At 36.9% G+C, this 20,304-nt stretch overlaps 1 protein-coding gene across 4 annotated transcripts in view; it reads right to left on the reverse strand.

Moving 5' to 3' along the window:
* Nucleotides 1–20,304, reverse strand: part of NNT (nicotinamide nucleotide transhydrogenase) — a 100,304-nt gene that overhangs the window by 56,546 nt on the left and 23,454 nt on the right. For all 4 annotated transcript variants that reach the window (XM_017895958.1, XM_017895960.1, XM_017895961.1 and 1 more), the window contains exons 6-7: nucleotides 18,734–18,822; nucleotides 14,663–14,850 (exon numbers count right to left, since the gene is read on the reverse strand). In XM_017895958.1, the coding sequence (XP_017751447.1) occupies nucleotides 14,663–14,850; nucleotides 18,734–18,822 (277 nt within the window). The remainder of the gene's footprint in view (nucleotides 1–14,662; nucleotides 14,851–18,733; nucleotides 18,823–20,304) is intronic.

Genomic DNA, 20,304 nt, shown 5'->3' on the forward strand with positions numbered 1-20,304 from the left:
TTTTTGAAACGGAGTCTCGCTCTGTCGCCCGGGCTGGAGTGCAGTGGCAGGATCTCAGCTCACTGCAAGCTCCGCCTTCCGGGTTTACGCCATTCTCCTGCCTCAACCTCCCAAGTAGCTGGGACTACAGGCGCCCGCCACCTCGCCTGGCTAGTGCTTTGTATTTTTTAGTAGAGACAGGGTTTCATCATGTTAGCTAGGTTGGTCTCAATCTCCTGACCTCGTGATCCGCCCTCTCGGCCTCCCAAAGTGCTGGGATTACAGGCTTGAGCCACCGCGCCTGGCTGTACTTCCTTCTTTTGCTACAAACTGTATAGTTTCGAGATAAAGTACAAATCCTAAGGCTCCTGGGACTGAATGCCTCTCACCCTGGGTGAAGTGGTTTTTCTAACATGCCCTCTCGAAACTGCACCATTGGACCTTCTTCTATTCCAGCCACACTGGGCTCACTGCCACATGATTTGTTAGAAGATCTCTTGTCCTTTCTTTTGAGTTTCCAAGAAAGAGCAAGAATCAAGAGACATTTTGCCCAGAGACAATACCCTGAAGTTCTGGTAGTTTCACCACTTCTCAAAATTATCCAAAAGTATTCCTTTCCTCTACCCTCCGTACTATAATCTAACAAAGGCACCTTGAATACTTAACTAAACTTTACTCAACCATGAGAATTTGAGGAAGCAAACCACATCCATCTGAGGACTCTTCCCAAAATAAAGGTCATGCTGCTTGGCTCTCCAGTGATTTAAAGTTATGGATCATACGGCTACCTCTACATAGAGGGGCACATTTAAAGGGCTACCTGTACTTTCCAGGTACTTACTGTCATCACCACCCCCACCCTCTGGGGTCAGAGCCTCTTCTCTATTTACCAGCCATTGTTTACCACAGCTTTTCCTCCCGCCTTATTTGTACCCACCTTTGGCCAATGATTGCACATATTTGATTTGGCATCTAACTAATTTCCCCTGCCCTAGATATTTGCGATTCCTTCTTTCTCCTGAGACATCCATAGCTAAGGATCAGTCCCTGGACCGTATGCTACCACTTTGCGAGACATCAAGTGGCCAAAACCATTTTAGGCTCCCTAGAAACATCAAAATATACAACCCATTTATCTCCTCTGATTTTACTCATTCAACCCCACAAAACAACTGTACAGTAGCAAACACAACTTTGAAAAACACACGTACATGTTTGCATCTTAACAAAGATAAGTTGGGTGTTTTGTCCCTATTATTGCTCAGAAATTCAATCACTTTTAAAACAATAGCATATTATTTCACATAGGTTAACTTATTTGGTGCACAGACTGAAGGGTATCACTATAACAAGTTTAAAATTTTACTTAAGTCACACAAGAAAATTTAAATACATGGAATTATAATAAGTAAAAAGCACACAACAAAATAGTATGTAAGTTTAGATATATATTTATATACATGAATGTTTCTATTTATATATACATAGATTAATATTATATAATACAATACATTACACATATTATACAGTTTGTAATAAATTCTATATTATATAACATTTAACAAAACCAGGGTATATTCGAGTGGTGAGGCTATTTTCTTCTCTGTGTTTTTCCTTAATTTTAAAATTAAAACATCTTTAATAAGGGCTACAGGGAATACAATCATGAATGTAACAGTGCAGCTGCCTTCAGGCACTCACATGTGGACTAATTTTTTGAGAATTCTAGAAAGTGCAGAAATAAAAATTGAAAACAGAAGGGAAAAAAATAAAGCCAAAAAAGAAGCAAAATAGTAAATAAAAGCTCCAGATGAGCAAAACCTCAAAAGAACAGGTCCAGAAACAGAAAGACTGAGAAGACAATTTCAAAATACTATCTTACCCTGGTAGCCTAATATAATAAAGTTTAATGCATAATAAATGCACCATTACACAATGAAGAACAAAAGTAATATGATGATTAGTTAGGTATCTGGGTAAAAAATATCTACCCAAACCTAATACCATACATTAAACTCTAGAAAGATAAGAATTAATTTTAAAAGAAGAGAATCAATTCATGAAGTGAAAGAAAAGAGGAAAAAGGAAACCTTGGTGAATATCTCTCTAGTCTGTGGATTTAAAAGCACTTCCTAAATTTAAAGCAATGAAGAAAATTACAAAAGAAAACATCAATAGATTTAAATATGAAAATGTATATATTACAATTCTCAAGAAACAGACAAAATTGATGAAAAGCCCACAGAAATTTCAATAAAACAAAACACTATAATCCTATAGATAGGTGAACAATAAATACAAATGGAAAATTAAATAAAACAGTAAAACAAATAAAAGTTCACTCAGTATGATATGGAGAGATCACAGGTGATCTTTATTTTCTACTTTGTACTTTACAGCACCTCCAATAAAAGCCACATATCATTTTTATTTTAAAAATAAAATAAAGTACTCCTGGATAATCACAACCAGTTTCTCCTTAAGTCAAGGAGAAGTGGCGGTTTAAGAGTTGGTACTATGAGAACTAGAAGAACTTAGAAAAACCCCAACCTACTTACTTACCAATTGAAAAGCCTGACCCAAAATCACCTGCCCTCCCGCCCTTCTACAACAAATGACGCTATGCAATTAGGGCAGTCTTTCAAGGACTGTATCAAAACACAATAAAGGGAGACACGGGCATAACTAAACATGGAATACAAACAGGAAGATGTGTTAGATTTTTTACATGTATAACATGGAAATGAATATATCCAATGTTTACAAATTCTTCAAATATAAAGAGATGCCCTCTACACCCCAGAGACAGCTTGGTGAAAGACCTAGATATAAAAGACAAAATAAGCACATCATTCTGACAAAGGCTTATAAAAAAGAAAATAATAATAAACACATCAGGTATTTTGAGACATAACTGCAAAAGAAACAGGAAAATTAGTAAAATAAGGCAGATGAGAGGCATTTTTAAAGCCCAATTGGGCTTTTCCCCTTTTGAAGTTCATTTCTATTAATTTTATCATTTATCTGCAAAAGATGAGATACACAAAAGATCATTATATTTCCTAAACCAGCCCCTTAAAAAAAATCAATCACTGTGACAGAATAAAATTAACAAGGAGAGAAAATTTTAAGAAATACTTTCTGATACAATACCAACTGTGGGTGAAGGATTTGGCATGATATCCAACTTTATGAAATATTTCTTGCTCCCTTCTGGTTCGTAGACATTAAGTTCCCCTGGAAGGGTTACTCAGTTCCCTCTCAGAGGGACTTATTTCCATACTTTTGTCAAGAAAACCGTAGGACGTCAAGCTCTCACAGTCATCATTCAAATATTCATTCATTCATTGACATAACTAATACTTACTTAGTGCCTCCCATGTGCAGGGTGGATGGAGGAAGAAAAATTTTACTTAGGCTCTAGGGTCTAATATTTTACAACTAAAAGTGGCTGCATTCAAAGGTTGGTTAACAATTTTATTACTAGAAAAGTTGGGTATTTAAAGCACTCATGTAAAAATTTGAATTATAGTTTCCCGATTGGTTGGTAGTTATCTGGAGTGAATAAAGGTACCACAGGTTAGTGTAAGGCATCCTTGAATCTCCATGTGCACCATGAATTGACTGTAGACTGAAAAACTGCCTCACACAAGTGTACTATTTCTTGATATATGCACATATGGCTGTGATTCACGTAAATTCATTTTTAAATGTTATTGAGTTCATAGCATCTTTTTTCAACCATGTATTTTCTCAATAAATGAATACTAAGATGCAGTTTTAAAAGTAGTAAAATGAGAAACTGCTAGAAAACTAACTTCTGCTTTGTTTTTTGTTTTTTCTCATCTGTGACTTGAGAAAATTACTAATTTCTAAAATAGCTTTAACAACTCATTGCTGTGTAGCAAAAGAATATATCATTGGCTTCTTTACAGCACTAAATTCAAAAAGAGTCACACAGCTTAAACTAAATACCAAAGGCTAAAGATTTACCAGAAAATTCTGTAATATATTATATCTTTTTGAATGAATCAGGCCTAACATGATAATCTGAAATCAATAAATTCCCAGATTCTATCTTAACGGGAAAAGAACCAAACCCTCACACTTTAATCATACCAAAAGAAAAAATTAATTAATTAAGAAGAAACCACTAAAAATATTAAAAACAACAAGCCATGAAGATGAAATGGGTTTACCACAACATTTTATAATGATTCCAAGGAGCATTCAGCATTATTTACTGGAATTATTCAACGGCATGTAATCAGATGGGGAAATTCCTAACTTCCTGGTCTGTAAGGCATCAAATTAGAGGGTCTAAAAACAAAACAAAACTTTCTGCTTTAACAAGTACATGAGATATTTAGCTCCACAGTAGCAAATAAATAATACGAATCATAGAATCTATTAATCCAAACCAAAATAGATTTCTCATGAACAAGTACTAGGCAGACAAGGACAGTTTTTAATGTAATGTAGTCTCTACATTGACTAAATGTAAAATAGAGCAGGTAAAGAAAGATAGGCTGAACTTTATCATTTACACGGTAAGAAGCTTCATTATAACAACACAATGTTGTACTGAGTATTGTTAGTATCTACTCAGTACCCATTTTCTCCTTTTGTCACTATGCTGATTTTCATTTTTCCACCCAGTCCACGAGACATGACCTCAGAAACCACTTGTATTAGTCTGATCTCATATATTCATATATATATATCTATAACTATATAAAGAGCTGCCCGAGACTGGGTAATTTATAAATGTAAGGGGTTTAATTGACTCACAGTTCCGCAAGGCTGGGGAGACTTCAGGAAACTTACAATCATGGCAGAAAGGGAAACAAATATGTTCTTCACATGGTGGAAGGAGGAAGAAATGAGTGCCCAGTGAAGGGGGAAGCCCCTTACAAAACCATCAGATCGCATGAGAACTAGCTTGCTATCATGAAAACAGGATGGGGGAAACTCCCCTTGGTTCAATTCTCTCCACCTGGCCCTTCCCGTGATATGTGGGGATTATGGGAACAACAATTCAAGATGAGATTTGGGTGGGGGCACAACCAAATCATATCACTACTCCAGAGGCAGGCCTGGAAGGTCTAAGGGTAATCTTATCACTTTATTAGTGACTGGTTCAGATATCCAGGTGTAAGTTGAGGTGCATCTCATTGCCCTACCTACAAGGATTGGTTCAGAAATGGTCATAAACCAATCGAGGTTAGTATAAATGAGGGAAAATTTGCTAAGGATTTCTGAAAAAGAAGTTTCCTTCTTTTTGCTCTTCAAGAGGGTGCCATCAGCACTGGACTACCTCCTCCTCTAAATATTGTGTTGTACATACTGGAGCCTGAAATTGTTGCTGCCTTTTGCACAGCACTGAGGATGAAGCCAACTCAGAGACCAGAGCATGAAGGAGCACAGTCAGGGTGTCCCAGCCCACACTTATCCACAGCTATAACTGGACTTCGTTCTGTTAACAGAACCCAAGAAATCGCCTACTTTAAGGCAGGTTGTGTTAGAATTTCTGTTTCTGGCAGCTAAAGGCATCCTAACGGGTCCATACCAAAAGCTCTTTTAGCATTTCAAAATCACTGATGGGGTTAAAGTACTGAGTCTTAAGCTTTTAAAATGTTACCAATGATAACAAAAGGGTTTTTATACATATATGTATGCATATGAGAATAAAAAATAATAGATTATGTAAAATATAGAATATGGCAAGAAAGTGCTGAACATCTAATCCACTAATCCATTTTCTAATGAGTCTCTGATTTAGCCAGCTCCACAGTACATACAGCAACCCCTCTACTCTGTTCATCATAGATATGAAAGCTGTGTTCATGAGCCTAAAGAGATTCTGGCCCAAGTTTAAATAGTCAAGCAAAGTACTTTGTATGTGAGCTTTATCCCTGGAACTACAGGAAAACTTTGCCTGCATAATTATTTGTATAAAGAACCAGACAGAAAGTCAGGCTGGCAAATAGTTAGCTTTTACAAATTGGATCCCTTGAGATATTTCTAAATGTAATACTTATGAAATATGATTAGTCAACAGCATATTTTAGCAGATTAGAAAATCTCTAAAGATCTATTTAAAGAAGAAACCTAAAACAAGCTTTTACCTCATAAGTAAAGAATATGTTTATAAACATTTTGAAAGGATTAACTGAATAATTCACCTCTCAGAGCTGCAAAATTCTGTATACATAAAAAGCAAAATTAGTTAAGATTTTACCATGGTTTCATGGGTTACAGGAATTCTCCAAACTTAAATGGTAGCACAAATAAGGAAATACATATTCTCATAGAAACTATAGCATTCTTTGAATTCCCTCCAACATAAGTATAGATATACATTAGCTACCAAAATCCTTTAAAAATTGAAGCAATAAAATTGTATTACACATTCTGATTTTATTATTTTGTTAATATGAAAGAATTTAAAACTGTTTTTAAAAATAGAAACAGTGTTGTTTATTTTCTTTCTCATGTCGTTCAACTTAGGTCAGAATGAGGTTAACTGGGAAAACAGACTTAATAAAAATGGATATCTTCAGCAAATTCAGATAAAAAACAATTAAGTCATGTTTCTCCGCAGGGAAACCCATGCCACATTGCCATCTAATAAATACTGGTTATGTAACTTCATGGGTGGATTCATGAGGGACCATCTTCAACGTTCCACATAATCCTTGAGAATGTCTGGATTTTTATTGCAAAAGTCAGTAAGATTTGTAGTCCTGAGTCCCATCCAGAAGACGAGGCATCACCAATGGAAGAAAGAATTACAATAATGTTCTCTATGCCCAGCCCTACACAGGGTTTTTTCTTCATTCCTCAAAACAACTTTGCAAGGTAGAAATTTTTATTCACATTTCAGAGATAAGGAATCTGATATTCAGAGAGACAAATCAGCTGTTAAGTAGTAGAACCAGAATTTGAATCTACTCTATCTGGCTCTAAATCTATGACCCTTCCCCTGATTTCCAATGAACAGATCAAACATTAACACATTAAATTACAAAGCAGGGAAGAGGAAAGAGGCTGTTAGCTGTGCACAAAACTCTACATTTGTTATGGGCTGAATTGTGACCACTGCAAAATTCCTATGTTGATACCCTAACCCCCCGTACCTCAGAATATGGCTGTATTTAAAGACAGGGCTTTTAAAGAGGTAATTACATTAAAATGAGTCTATTAGGGTGGGCCCTAGGACAACCTGACTGGTGTCCTTAAAAGAAGAGGAAATTGAAGCATAAAAAGAGAAACCAGGCATGCACACACACAGAGGAAAGACCATGTGAGGACACAGCAAGAGGGCAGCCATCCACAAGCCAAGGAGACAGGCTCAGAAGAAACTAATCCCACTGACACATTGACCTTATATATCTATCTTCTGGAACTCTGGGAAAATAAATTTCTGTTGGTTAAGCCACTAGGTCTGTGGTATTTTGTCATGGCAGCCCTAGCACACAAATACAATGTTCTCTTATTCCTGGGCACAGAGCTAGACAATTCCCAGCTTCCTTCACAGTTAGGTTTGGCCACGCGACTAAGTCTTAGCAAAAGAATGCAAAGCAGGAGTGATGTGTGCCATTTCCTGACCTTCCATGCACACTCCTCCATCCCACTTTCCCTCTGGCTGGCTGAAATAGAGACAGTCCCAGAGCAACCTTCATAGCCTCATAATGATGATAGCAACACTGTCATAACCTGAATCCCCAAATGACCATATGAAAAAGAGCTGCCCACCAATGTGTGAACCTACCTATTACTAAGCAAGATGTAAATTTCTGTAACATCGGCGCCATTATGCATTGCTGGATTAATCTGTTACAGCAAAACTCATAGATTTAGGGCTAGACCACCCTAACTAATACTGAAGCACAAGAAAGTATAGGGAAAATGTAAGGAAGGAGATACAGAAACGCACATGGTAGGGAAGTACTAATACATTAGCAGTAATGCTATTTGTGCTGCTTTGCCAAAGACAGTCTCAGCCTCCCAATCCTTTACAAACCAGGGAAAGCCAGGAAGGAAGCATAAAGCATACCAACATTGCAACATGCTTTTGGAGAAATAACAAACCAAACCAAAGTATAACTATGCCATAAATTATTCCTAACAGAACATTTGCTAAATCTAGCCCAGTCACTCACAAAGTGTGCTCAAATACACCCTAAGAACAAGACTGATAAATAGCAATGGAAAAGTCACAGTTTTGGCATCCTCCACTTGAGGACAAGTTGCTCTATCTGCATTGAAAGCTATGAAGAGGTGTGTAGACAGCCTGTGGTTACCAACCCTTGATGTTGCAATACTTAAGTTTCTCTCTGTTCTTCAAAATGTCTTCAATATCCTCAAAACAAATTAAACTTTATATAACAATATTACAAAAGTCTATATAATCATAAAATACATTGAAGGGAGGGAATTACAGAACATGAATCAGATAACAAAAAAAGTAATATAATTCCAAAAGAGTTGGGAATCACTGATCTTACAGTTTTGTCCTTTGTGATCATAATGCATACAGTTTAATAAGAGAATGAATAATAAATCCTTACTTTTGGCAAAAACTTTAGTCATCAAAAACAATATTTCTTTGTGGAATTACACAACTAGAGAGTATCAGTTATTCTTGTATCAGTGATTCTCTTGCCTAAAAGCACAAGTTTCAACAATTACCATGGAAAGTCATTCTTTTGCGCTATATTTCCACTCCATATGAAAGATAAATTCAACAAGACAGATGGAGAACAAATGTTGATTTTCCAGGAGACTGCAACATCTCAGGTTCATACATGTAAGGAACTTGTATATTAGAGGAAAACACCTCCCACCCAATTCTCCAGAGACATGGAAAATTACCACAAAAGTCCACACCCTTTGAGGGGTATATTTTATAGATCCTAACAAGTATAGATAAAAACAAAAAGTATGGTCACCCTAATCTGGATTGTGCCTAAAAAAAGACACAAGTACATATGGCATAAAGTATTTTAATTAACAATCGAGCAATGCATATGTTCCTTCCTCTCTGACAGGACACTTTCTAATTCCCAAACAGCTCTTCCACTACTTCCTAATTCTATCTCCTGAGAGGTCTAACTAGCCAACCACCTCAAACTGCAGAATGGGCATGTGTCCCAGTTTTGAATAATTTAAGGAAGTTAAGTTCCCAGGCTTAAATTAGCCTCTGCAATATTCCTATCCAAAAGTGAACCAACAGAGTGTTCTATCAGAATTTGTAGATACCACTGAAAAAAATGAAAGGAATTGTACCAACCAAGACCTAAAGAAGGTATCCAGAATTACTAGTTCAGCAACCTTTGCTAAGCCACCATTGTGTACAAAGCACTATGCCAAGCACTGGCATAAATCAAAGACTCCTGCTGCACTCACAAGGAGACAAGATAACTGAGGAATGATGGCACTAAGCACTGCTATAATAGGAAGAACAAGCAAAGTGCTTTGAGTGCAGGAAAAAGAAAAAAGAACACTACTGCTGAGCAGGAGGCAATAGAAACTGTGGAGGATGTAGTAATTGAGTTGAGTAGGATTTCAAAAAGCAGGCAAGGGCAAGGATAGTATTCCAAAGAGAATAAGCAATATGTGCAAAGGCAAAAAAGTATCTTGGCCCATTTGAGGAGATAATAGCAGTCAATATGGCTGAAATCAGGCCCAGAGAATAAGATATTAGTTTAATATGAGACCCAAAAGCTAAATCAGGACCAGATAATGAAAGCCAAGAAATACCTTCAAGGAATGCAAACTTTATACCACAGGTAATTGGGGAGTGGGAGACTATCATCCAACTCTGTTCAGTTTAGATGGTTTGCTTCATATAATGATGCTGGGAACCCAAGTAGCCCAAGCTACTGTCATCATTGCTAAAAATCCAGGCCTTAGAACAGCTATGGTTCCCCTAAATTAATAAGGACTAGACCTATAGCTGGGAAGCTACAGGACTTTAAGACGCTCATGATTTTTTAATTAAGAGGTCACCAGAAAGATTTCAAATGGAAAAGTTGGTTTCTGTCAGGTTAAACTTAGCATGTGCTCCATAGTTCTCTTCACTCTCATTGAAACTTAGGTGAAATTTGCCTAAGACACAGTCAGTGCAAAATCACCATGATTCCTTCTCACCCCATACCATACTCCCCTCCCCAATGTACTTATCAGATTTTCAACCTGATTCAGTCCCTTCCTGATTAACTATTCTATGTCTACGACAAGTCTCTCTAAAAGGGTTTGAGATCATTAAGGATGTTAAAAAATCTTGTGTCTCAAAAGGCTTAGCAGAAAAGATTATGAGCACAGCCTGAACATTACCAGAGAGCAGGGCTGCCTTACTTTGGGCTGCCCCAAAGGTCAATGAGCTGTACAGGAAAGTAGAGAGCTTTCCTTTATGCGCACAGCACCACAAAGTGGGGCTGTCAGCTTGGCCCCATCCTCAAGTTACCTGCATTAAGTGAAATTCTCACCTTTAATCCTTCACTCAACCCAATAGGGGGGTGAGATGATAGTATAAGATATCAGGCAGCATAACAACTAGCTAGCTACAGAACTATCTCATTCCACACATAATCTATGTAAGTACAAGTTCATTGTTTTTTCAAGACCACCAAGTGACATATACCTAGGACAATAAAAATGTACTAACTCCGTAAAGTTGCTCCTTGAAACTAGTTACTTACCTATGTCTGCCTCTCAACATTCTTATCCATGCCAGGTCTTCAGTCCAGCCTTCCAGGGATCTCAGTCCATAAATCTTAGCTTAGAGAATTTCTGACATTTGACTTAATCCCCTTTGAATCCACTCAAGGAAAACTTCAGAACAATTTCTGCTCTGAGGGTCATTCAAGAGTCAGCTACACCATCAGGGCACCCAGGCAAAGGCTCAGGACATAAAGCAGTAAAGGTATAATGCCAAGGACACTGTTTTCCAAAGGGCATTTTTACCTTCATGTACTCTTTCAGTCATTTTTGTTAAATGCTCATGTTTTCTGTTTTCAGTGCCCCAGAGATAGGAAAGATCTGTAGAAAATCACCTTTTCCCATATAATATTCCAATTCACTTTTTTCTTTCTTCTTTTTTTTTTTCAAAAGAAAGTAAAGGCCCTTTTCAGCCGGCCTTTTGAGGGTGAGCTCTGAACTGAGGTACTGATCAAGGACTTTCTGCAAGTTTAATGTGAAGATCGTGGCTTCAGAAAACAAGAAAGGCTTAGTGGAACAGATTAATAAAACTTCTTCAACTAGACTTCAAGATTGTCAAGTCTGAACTTTTACTAAAGTACACTAACTATAAACTACTTATAAAAAATAAAATATTATGGGGAGAGGGCAAGGCCCTGAAACTCAGTATGTGTTTATAAAATAAATCTTGAGTACTATCACTGACATCTAGCTCTGTAATCAATAATAAATCTATATACTCTATTCGAATTATCCCTAGTTCTTTAAAGTATGAGTTGACTAAATAAAACTAGCTTCCTAGCCACATGGCTTACTCAATGAGTAAATGTTTTAGCACCCTCTACTGGCCACTTGTTACCTCTAATCCTCTCATAACTTCCCCCACAATGCGCAGCTGCTTCGCAGAGGTCAGATGGTGGCTGCAGCATATGTCACCCCATTCCTTCCTCAGAACCACCTGTGAAACAGCTAGGCCAAGAGCCACTGCCACACAAGAAAAGGATGAATCCTGAAGTGCTCTCCTGACACTGTTTGTGCATGAGTTATGTCTTCACTGACAGATTTCACAACTACCCTGGGTCCAGGGTTTGATCTGTATGCATCTCCCGGAACCAACCACAGGCCTCATTTCTACAATTACAGATGCTCCCATTGCCTGAGCCCTGCCGAGACCCCATATCAGCCTCCTGCCTGTCTGCTTCATCTAGCCGCTCTGCGGGGACGCAGGTATCTGGAGAGACCAGCTCACCTATCACCTGGGTTAACAGAGGACAGAAAGAAAAACACACTTGGGAGGCTTGTTTTCCCCCACAAGCTCACAGATCTGATGCCAATCAATTCTTTGTCCTTAGGTCTATATTAACCAGGTTTTTTGTTGTAGGGGAAGGTACTGGAGGAGAGCTTCTCCTCTTTCATAGCCTAATGACAAAGCAAATTCTAATAATCCACAGTACCTCAGAGAAAGTGAGGCTCCTTCACTAGGATCTAACATAAGCAACCAGGAAGCTCTCATTATGTGGTCCACTTTCTTTCAGAAAGGAAAAAATTAGAATCAGCATGGTGTTCATTATTCAATAACAAAAGGAAAGGATAGGTGAAGAGAAGAGGTGAGACTATAAAATATGGACAGTTTGCTCATGCCCAAATCTTGCTAGATCAAGCTACTGCTTACTGATTAATAAACACTTATTGGTTTGACATCAGTCATGTACTGAGTACAAAATACTCTTTAGAAGATTTGTAAAGGGACTAGAAAGTAATTCCTCCCATCAAAAAGCTCACAATTTGGCTGAAAACATGTCAAATGAAATAATTTAAAACTGACAAAGGGTCATTTCCATAAGTAAAAATATACACTGAAAATTCCATAAATACATATACATACAAAGTCCCCTATCTCTCTCTCACACATATATGGGAAAAAAAGATCAAAATATTCATAACAGTCATCTCTCTGGTAGAATTTCAAATGATCTGGATTTTTTTTCTTATTTATCACTACTGTTTGAATTTCCTACAAGGAGAAGGTAGTATCTTAAAGAAAATGTAAATAAATTAACAATCAATTTATCAAGGGTTTGAGCAGAGGAACCTGCTTATGAATATAATACTGTACATACATCAACAAATGGTGCTGGGATAATTGGCAAGCCACATGCAGAAGAATGAAGCTGGATCCTCATCCCTCATCTTATACAAAAATCACCTCAAAGATGGATCAAAGACTTAAATCTAAGACCTGAAACCATAAAAATTCTAGAACATAACATCAGAAAAACTCTTCTAGACACTGGCTTGGGTAAAGAGTTCATGAACAAGAACCCAAAAGCAAATGTAACAAAAACCAAGATAAATAGATGGCACTTAGTTTAACTAAAAAGCTTCTGCACCGCAAAAGAAATAGTCAGAGTAAACATACAACCCATGATAGGAGAAAATTTTCACAAACTATGTATCTGACAAATCACTAATATCCAGAATCTAAAAGGAACTCAAACAAATCAGCAATAAAAAAAAAATAATCCCATCAAAAAGTGGACAAAGGACATGAATAGACAATTCTCAAAAGAAGATATACAAATGGCCAACAAACATATGAAAAGAATGCTCAACACCACTAATGATCATGGAAATTCAAATCAAAACTACAAGATACCACCTTACTCCTGCAAAAATGGCCATAATTTAAAAATCAAAAAATAACAGATGTTGGCATGGATGTAGTGAAAAGGGAACACTTTTACATTGCTGGTGGGAATGTAAACTAGTACAACCACTGTGGAAAGCAGCATGGAGATTCCTTAAAGAACTAAAGTAGAACTACCATTTGATTCAGCAGTCTGACTACTGGGTATCTACCCAGAGGAAAAGAAGTCATTATATAGAAAAGACACTTGCATACTCATGTTTATAGCAGCACAATTCACAGTTGCAAAAATATGAAACCAGCCTAAATGCCCATCAATCAATGAGTAGATAAACATACATATACATATACATATACACACACACCATGGAATAGCACTCAGCCATAAAAAGGAACAAAATAATGGCATTCACAGCAACGTGGATGGAGGTGGAGACCATTATTCTAAGTGAAGTAACTCAGGAATTAAAAACTAAATACTGTTAAAAGTGGAAGCTAAGTTATGAGGACACAAAGATATAAGAATGATATAATGGGCTTTGGGGACTCAGGGGTTAAGAGTGGGAGGGGGTTGAGGGATAAAAGACTAAACATTGTGTACAGTGTACACCGCTTAGTTGACAGGTGCACCAAAATCTCAGAAATCACCACTAAAGAACTTTTCCATGCAACCAAACACCACCTGCTCCCCAAAAGCCATTGAAGTTTTTTAAGTTGCAGAGAAAATAATAGTAATAATAACCTTTTCTAAATAAATAGTGTTTTATTCTCCAGGAAAAAAAAATTGTACATACAGTATAATCTATGAACTTACACAAAAACTCACAAAAGGGCTAGGTGCGGTGGCTCATGCCTGTAATCGCAGCACTTTGGAAGACCAAGGCAGGCGGATCACCTGAGGTCAAGAGCTCGAGACCAGCCTGGCCAACATGGCAAAACCCCAACTCTACTAAAAACACAAAAATTAACCAGACGTGGTAGTGGATGCCTGTAATCCCAGCTACTTGGGAGGCTGAGGTAGGAGAATCGCTTGAACCCAGGAGACAGAGGTTGCAGTGAGCCGAGACTATGCCACTGCACTCCAGCCTGGGCAATAAGAACGAGACTCCATTTCAAAAAAAAATAAAAAATTTTTCACAGAAAAAATACTTGAAGAAAATTGTTAATGACTATGAATTTTGTCATATGTTTTTTCATTTTCTAGTACTTTTATAATAGAAAGTACTAGATCCTTCCTTAAAGAAATTCAAATGTTAAGCAATCATTCACTCTTGCTATTAAAAAAAAAAAAGTAAAAGTGCTTTTAAAATAACCATTTACTTAATGGCATACCTGGAATAAGTGCTGTGCTGATAAGGATGTCTACCTCCTTGCATTGTTGAGCAAAGAGTTTCATTTCAGCTTCAATGAACTCTTTGGACATCTCTTTTGCATATCCTCCTTGTCCCTCACCAGATTCCTTCAAGTCCACCTCCAAGGGCTCAGCACCAAGAGACTTGAACTGTTCCAAAGCTGCAGCTCTAGGGTGATTGTTAAAGTGGAAAGAGTAGTTATTTCAGGCCCTAATAAAGAAGTCAAGATCATCATTTATATCTACCTTTTTAAGAACAACAAACTATATATTCAAAAATCAACAGTCCCTTTGATGTCATACTTCACTGTTTCAAATTTTTTTCTAAAGGCAAGTAACATATTTAAGAGAATATTCTTTTCTGAAAGAAAAAAAACTACTTAGAATTCCAACTTCTACTTAGTTAAGTTGCAAAAGCAATTTCACAATTGCCAACTCCAGTAATCGATTGTGTTCCTTATGACCCCGGTATGGATGATGATGTGATATCTGATATATATCAGGATTTGATATCATTCAAATCATTCAAGATGAGGTTTTTCACTTGAAAATATTCTGAATTTGTTCTTATTAGAGATTTTTCCCACAAAAATAACTCTACATGTAAAATTATTCTAATAAAGTGACTTTTTTGCCCCCTACCCTGTCCTCATTAAATTGTATTTGCAAAAAATAACCTATAAATAGTAGTAAAGGGTAAAATGTGAAAAGCCAACACATTTAAATTTTATAAAAATAAATTCAGTTTTAAATAAATAAATAAATGCTACCCAAGTACTGTCTCCTGGTTGGAAAACCAGAACCAACAAAGACCTCAGCTCTGTGGTGGACATGCGTGTAACTCATCAATATCCATTCCACTGTGGTAAATCCCAAACCCACCTAATGACAATAATCAATCAGGGTACTTGTTAAAAGTTCAAATTCCCAGGTCCCTTCCCAGACCCACTGAATTATAATCTCCAGCAAGCAGGCCAGACGCTATATTATTTTTAGCAAGAGCTGCAGTTCATCCTTGTCATCATGGAAGCTTGGGAAACCATGATCTGAGCCAATAAATCCCTAGCAACCATCATGTTCAAGAGTATGCATAAAGGGTAGGACATACAGTCCACGGTTGAGCAAGAGGTTCTCCCTCTGGTGGCTTGAGCAAGGAATCTGGTAGCCCAGATTGCCCCCTGGAGGTAAAGTTGCAACCACAAGTGGAATCAGCCTTAGGAGGAAGCCAAAGCCAAGGACAGCAGAGAGGAGTGATAGAAACTGGTCCTTGATAGCACCGAGAAGCATCTCACTCTAATGTGAAAAGGAAGTCATTCCCCTGGATTCTCAGTTAGAAGAAATAATACATTTTCTTATGGTTTAAGCCAATATATGTGTATGTACACACACATATATATACACACATATATATATGCACACATATATATGTATATAAAATAATCCAAATTTTGTTCAAAAGTTTTATATATATATAAAAAACTCTATCAGAAATTATACCAAAATATCACTAGCAATTATATCTGGCTGATAGAATTATAAAAGTATTTTCACTTTCATCCTTATGTTTCTCTGTATTTTCAATAATGAATTCACATCATTAGAAATATGTTATGTTTAAATCTTTGTTGTTATACCTTTGCCCATAAAATAATCTCATCATTTAAAAATATTATAACATATTAGCATTTAAAATGTGTATATCTTTTGACTCCAATATTTCCTTAGAATTTATCTAAGGAATTTATATGGGGAATTGGTTCCATGACCCCACTCAGATATCAAAATCCACGGATGATCAAGCCCCTTATAAAAGACAGTGTAGTATTTGCACACAGCCTACGTACATCTTCCCATAGCCTACATACATCTTCCCAAATAACTCAAATCATCTCTAGATCATTTATAATGCCTAACAAATGTAAATGTTATATAAATAGTTGTTATATTATATTGTTTAGAGAATAATGACAAGAAAAATGAAATTGGTTCTAGCTTAGTACAAACACAAACATGTTTTCTGAATATTTTTGATCTGGTTGAACCCACAGATAATAGAACATGGATACAGGGCTTACTGTATGTACATGTAAGTGTATATTGACCTACAGAGTATTGTGTAAATATAGCAAAAAATGTCCATTTATAGAGGCCTAGTTAAATAAATTGCTGTACTTCTATACAATGGAATCTTCCGCAGCCATTAAAAACATTAATATGTAAGGAAAGATCTTCATGGTCTACTGTTAATTGAAAAAAGGTAAATGGAACAGTAAAATTACATTTTTAATTAATGTGTAGAAGAGGGAACACATGAAAATAATTACCACTAGGCAGTGAGACTTCAGGGTATTTTATTTTCTGTTCTTGTGCTTTTCATATTTTCTGAATTGGAAGAATAATCATGTACTATTTTATGACAGGAAAGAAAGCAAGGTTTTTATATATTTAAACTTTGTGATACAGGCATTAGGCAAGATAATCACTATTGCTAAGAGGAGTATCTTCTAGTTATTGTTCGAAAGAATTCAAAAGTCAGACCATTTAAATACCATTGGGCAATGAGCTGTCGGTAAGTTTTTAGGATATTTAACTGAAAATACATACCACTCAATCTTCCAACAAGAATTTAAAATCAAGTATGTTTTGGATTTCATATTTATAATATGAAATCAACCCCATCTCAAAATAGTGACTAGAGTAACTAATGAGCTATAATTCTTAGAAATGTATTAAATCACTTCAGTCACATCTTTCTTCATTATATACTTGAGATACCTGTATAACGAACTTAATAAATTATAAAGAAAGATTGAGTTTTGTATTTTCTAATATAAGCAACAGCCATATTCTAGCTGTTGATTCTGTATACAATCTAAAAAATGACATCAATATACTAAATTCTCAGTAGTTCACCCACCACCAAGTTTCAAATCACCTTTAGGTCAAATACATACATTTCCATTTTAATACTACTGTCCACTACAATGAAAACTTAACCTGCTTTCTACTGGCTTGGAGGTCTTGAGAAAACTTCACATCAACAAACAGTAAAAATAAAATGACAGGATCAGTGGCATGCTTAACTCTAGCTATGCTTGGTTTGTGTCCTGGTTACTTTGGAAATGACTTATTTTCTCATTTCAGCAAGACAGCTTTTTATCAGTATATCACTTTAACTCAAAATAAAGACTATTAACTATATTCTATGGAACATTGTTTACTCTGAAAAGTCACATTCTTCCAACTTTGAATGGTTGCTTTCTTTTCTTTTTTCATCATTCTATATTCAAGATTAACAGTAGTATTATTCCTCCAGTACCCTCAGCTGATAATAAATAACTACATTTTCAACCTCAAAATTATTAAAACACATATTAACTGTACTCAACTGACATTTAATAAAATCCAGTGTCTAGTGTCTTCTGAAATGAAGAAGAATTTTAATCAAACTTCTCTTTAAAGACAATCTAGGAAAATGTGTGTATGTCTGCGTTAAAGAAATACACAGTGTATTTCTTTATAAATCAAGTACTTTCACCCAGGGGCTCAAAATTATCAGAAAATATATGCAGCTCTATCTTAACATAAAACACAGGAAGCATAAATAATGCAGTAATAATAATTCATGTGTTGCTAGTCAGGTGAAGTGCCAGTCAGCTTTATTTGCTTCTATCCATTCAAGGTAGGGCATGCTCCCACTCAGACTGCTATTTTACTCTTTCTTCAGATTCACAAACATCTTTGTTCATGCCCTAACTAGTGCCTAAAAGCATTCTGAACAGAAATAGGTAAAGCAACGTGTTAGAAACTCAGGATAGAAAGAATTCTGGTCCCACTGTCAATCCACCAAAGAAAACAGAGTTGTGAGTTGTTAGTTTAAGTAATACATTTTCACTTTGCATTAACTTTTAAAAGTGGAAACATTTTAAATGGAAAGAGCTTATAGACCAGTTGCAATGTGCTACTTCAGTTTATAAGTTTTAAGGAAAGTGTAATATGCCCCTGAAACAAAATGTTTTTACCTTAACATCAGTCACTAGTAAAGCACTCACCTTGTGTCAAATCCTCGAACGATTGCACCCATCGACTTTGCTGCGCCTGCAGAAGCAAGCCCAGCAACACCACCACCAACTATCAGAATCTAGAAAAGAAGATAGACCCAGTTATGTATTAAGGCTCATTATCAACTAATAATGAAAAATCATCGGCTAACAATTATTGGTGCCTAGTATAAGTTTAGCATCAATAAATGGGGGTGCTGATAGTGATGATGATGATCAGCCCTTAGTAACTGTATGGAGCACATAGACGATTCTTTAACTGAACCACCACTGATCTTAAAATTTTATGAAAGAAACAACTGCTAGCAAAGGCCAACAACAATTCACTAAAAATAGCCTAATAATCAGCATATCCATGTAAAAGCAACCTAAGCATGATCAGCATTACATATGTTGAAGATTAACAGATTCTTTTCCACGTCTAAAATTTCCTTCTACTAAAAGTCCCAGTATGGCAATCTAACTACCTTTACCCTACCAAAATATAAGGTTTTTCTTTGTTCATCAAACATCAAAATACATTTCAAAGATGGGTACAACATGGGTGAAACATCTACCCCAACCTCTATTTTGAGCCAAAATGCTTCTGAAAGGAACAGCTGATGAGCAACCACAATTCTGAACCATTTTGAGCAACTCTCCCTAAGTCTGAGGCAATGAAACTAATGTCCCTAATCATGAAGGATCAGCAACAAGAGAACCAAAGAATTCCTCAGAAACAAGAGTCTCCCCCACCTTCTAAGAAACAAAGTAAGAACAATATTGTCTCCAGTCTGGAATGGGCCTTCCAGAGTAAAGTCCTGTTATATATCCCATAAACAGTCAATTGAAAGCAACACTTTGTTCCTGTAGAAAAAAATGCCAACCACAGAATCAGTGAAGCTTACAAATTGACACCCACCCATCATGCCCACATGTCCTTCTGCCTTTACAAAGACTAGGCTAGTCAGACTGTGCACCAGTGAGCTCTGGGCAGTGTCTCAAAAGTCACGGGAATTGATCTTGATAATGATGCTGTGTTTGGGGACAGGGGGAAGTCTGTAGGAAAGGGGGCAAAGAGTGACCAGAGGGAATAAGCAGACTCTAGGCTCCAAAGCACCAACCTCTTCCACACAGAAGCTCCATCGCCACTGAAAGAAAGAGAGAAAGAGAGAAGAGAGAAAGAGGAGAGAGAAAGAGAGGAGAGAGAGAAAGAGAGAAAGAAAGAGAAAGAGAGAAAGCAAGAAAGCGAGAAAGCAAGAAAGAAAGAGTAGAGGAGGGTGGAGCAAGATGGCCGAATAGGAACAGCTCCAGTCTCCAACTCCCAGCGCGAGCGACACAGAAGACCGGTGATTTCTGCATTTTCAACTGAGGTACTGGGGTCATCTCACTAGGGAGTGCCGGACAATCGGTGCTGGTCAGCTGCTGCAGCCTGACCAGCGAGAGCTGAAGCAGGGCGAGGCATCGCCTCACCTGGAAGCGCAAGGGGGAAGGGGATCCGTTTTCCTAGCCAGGGGAACTGAGACACACAACACCTGGAAAATCGGGTAACTCCCACCCCAATACTGCGCTGTAAGCATACA

This window comes from Rhinopithecus bieti, unplaced genomic scaffold (assembly GCF_001698545.2).
Source record: "Rhinopithecus bieti isolate Rb0 unplaced genomic scaffold, ASM169854v2 scaffold_28024, whole genome shotgun sequence".
Lineage (NCBI taxonomy): Eukaryota > Metazoa > Chordata > Mammalia > Primates > Cercopithecidae > Rhinopithecus > Rhinopithecus bieti.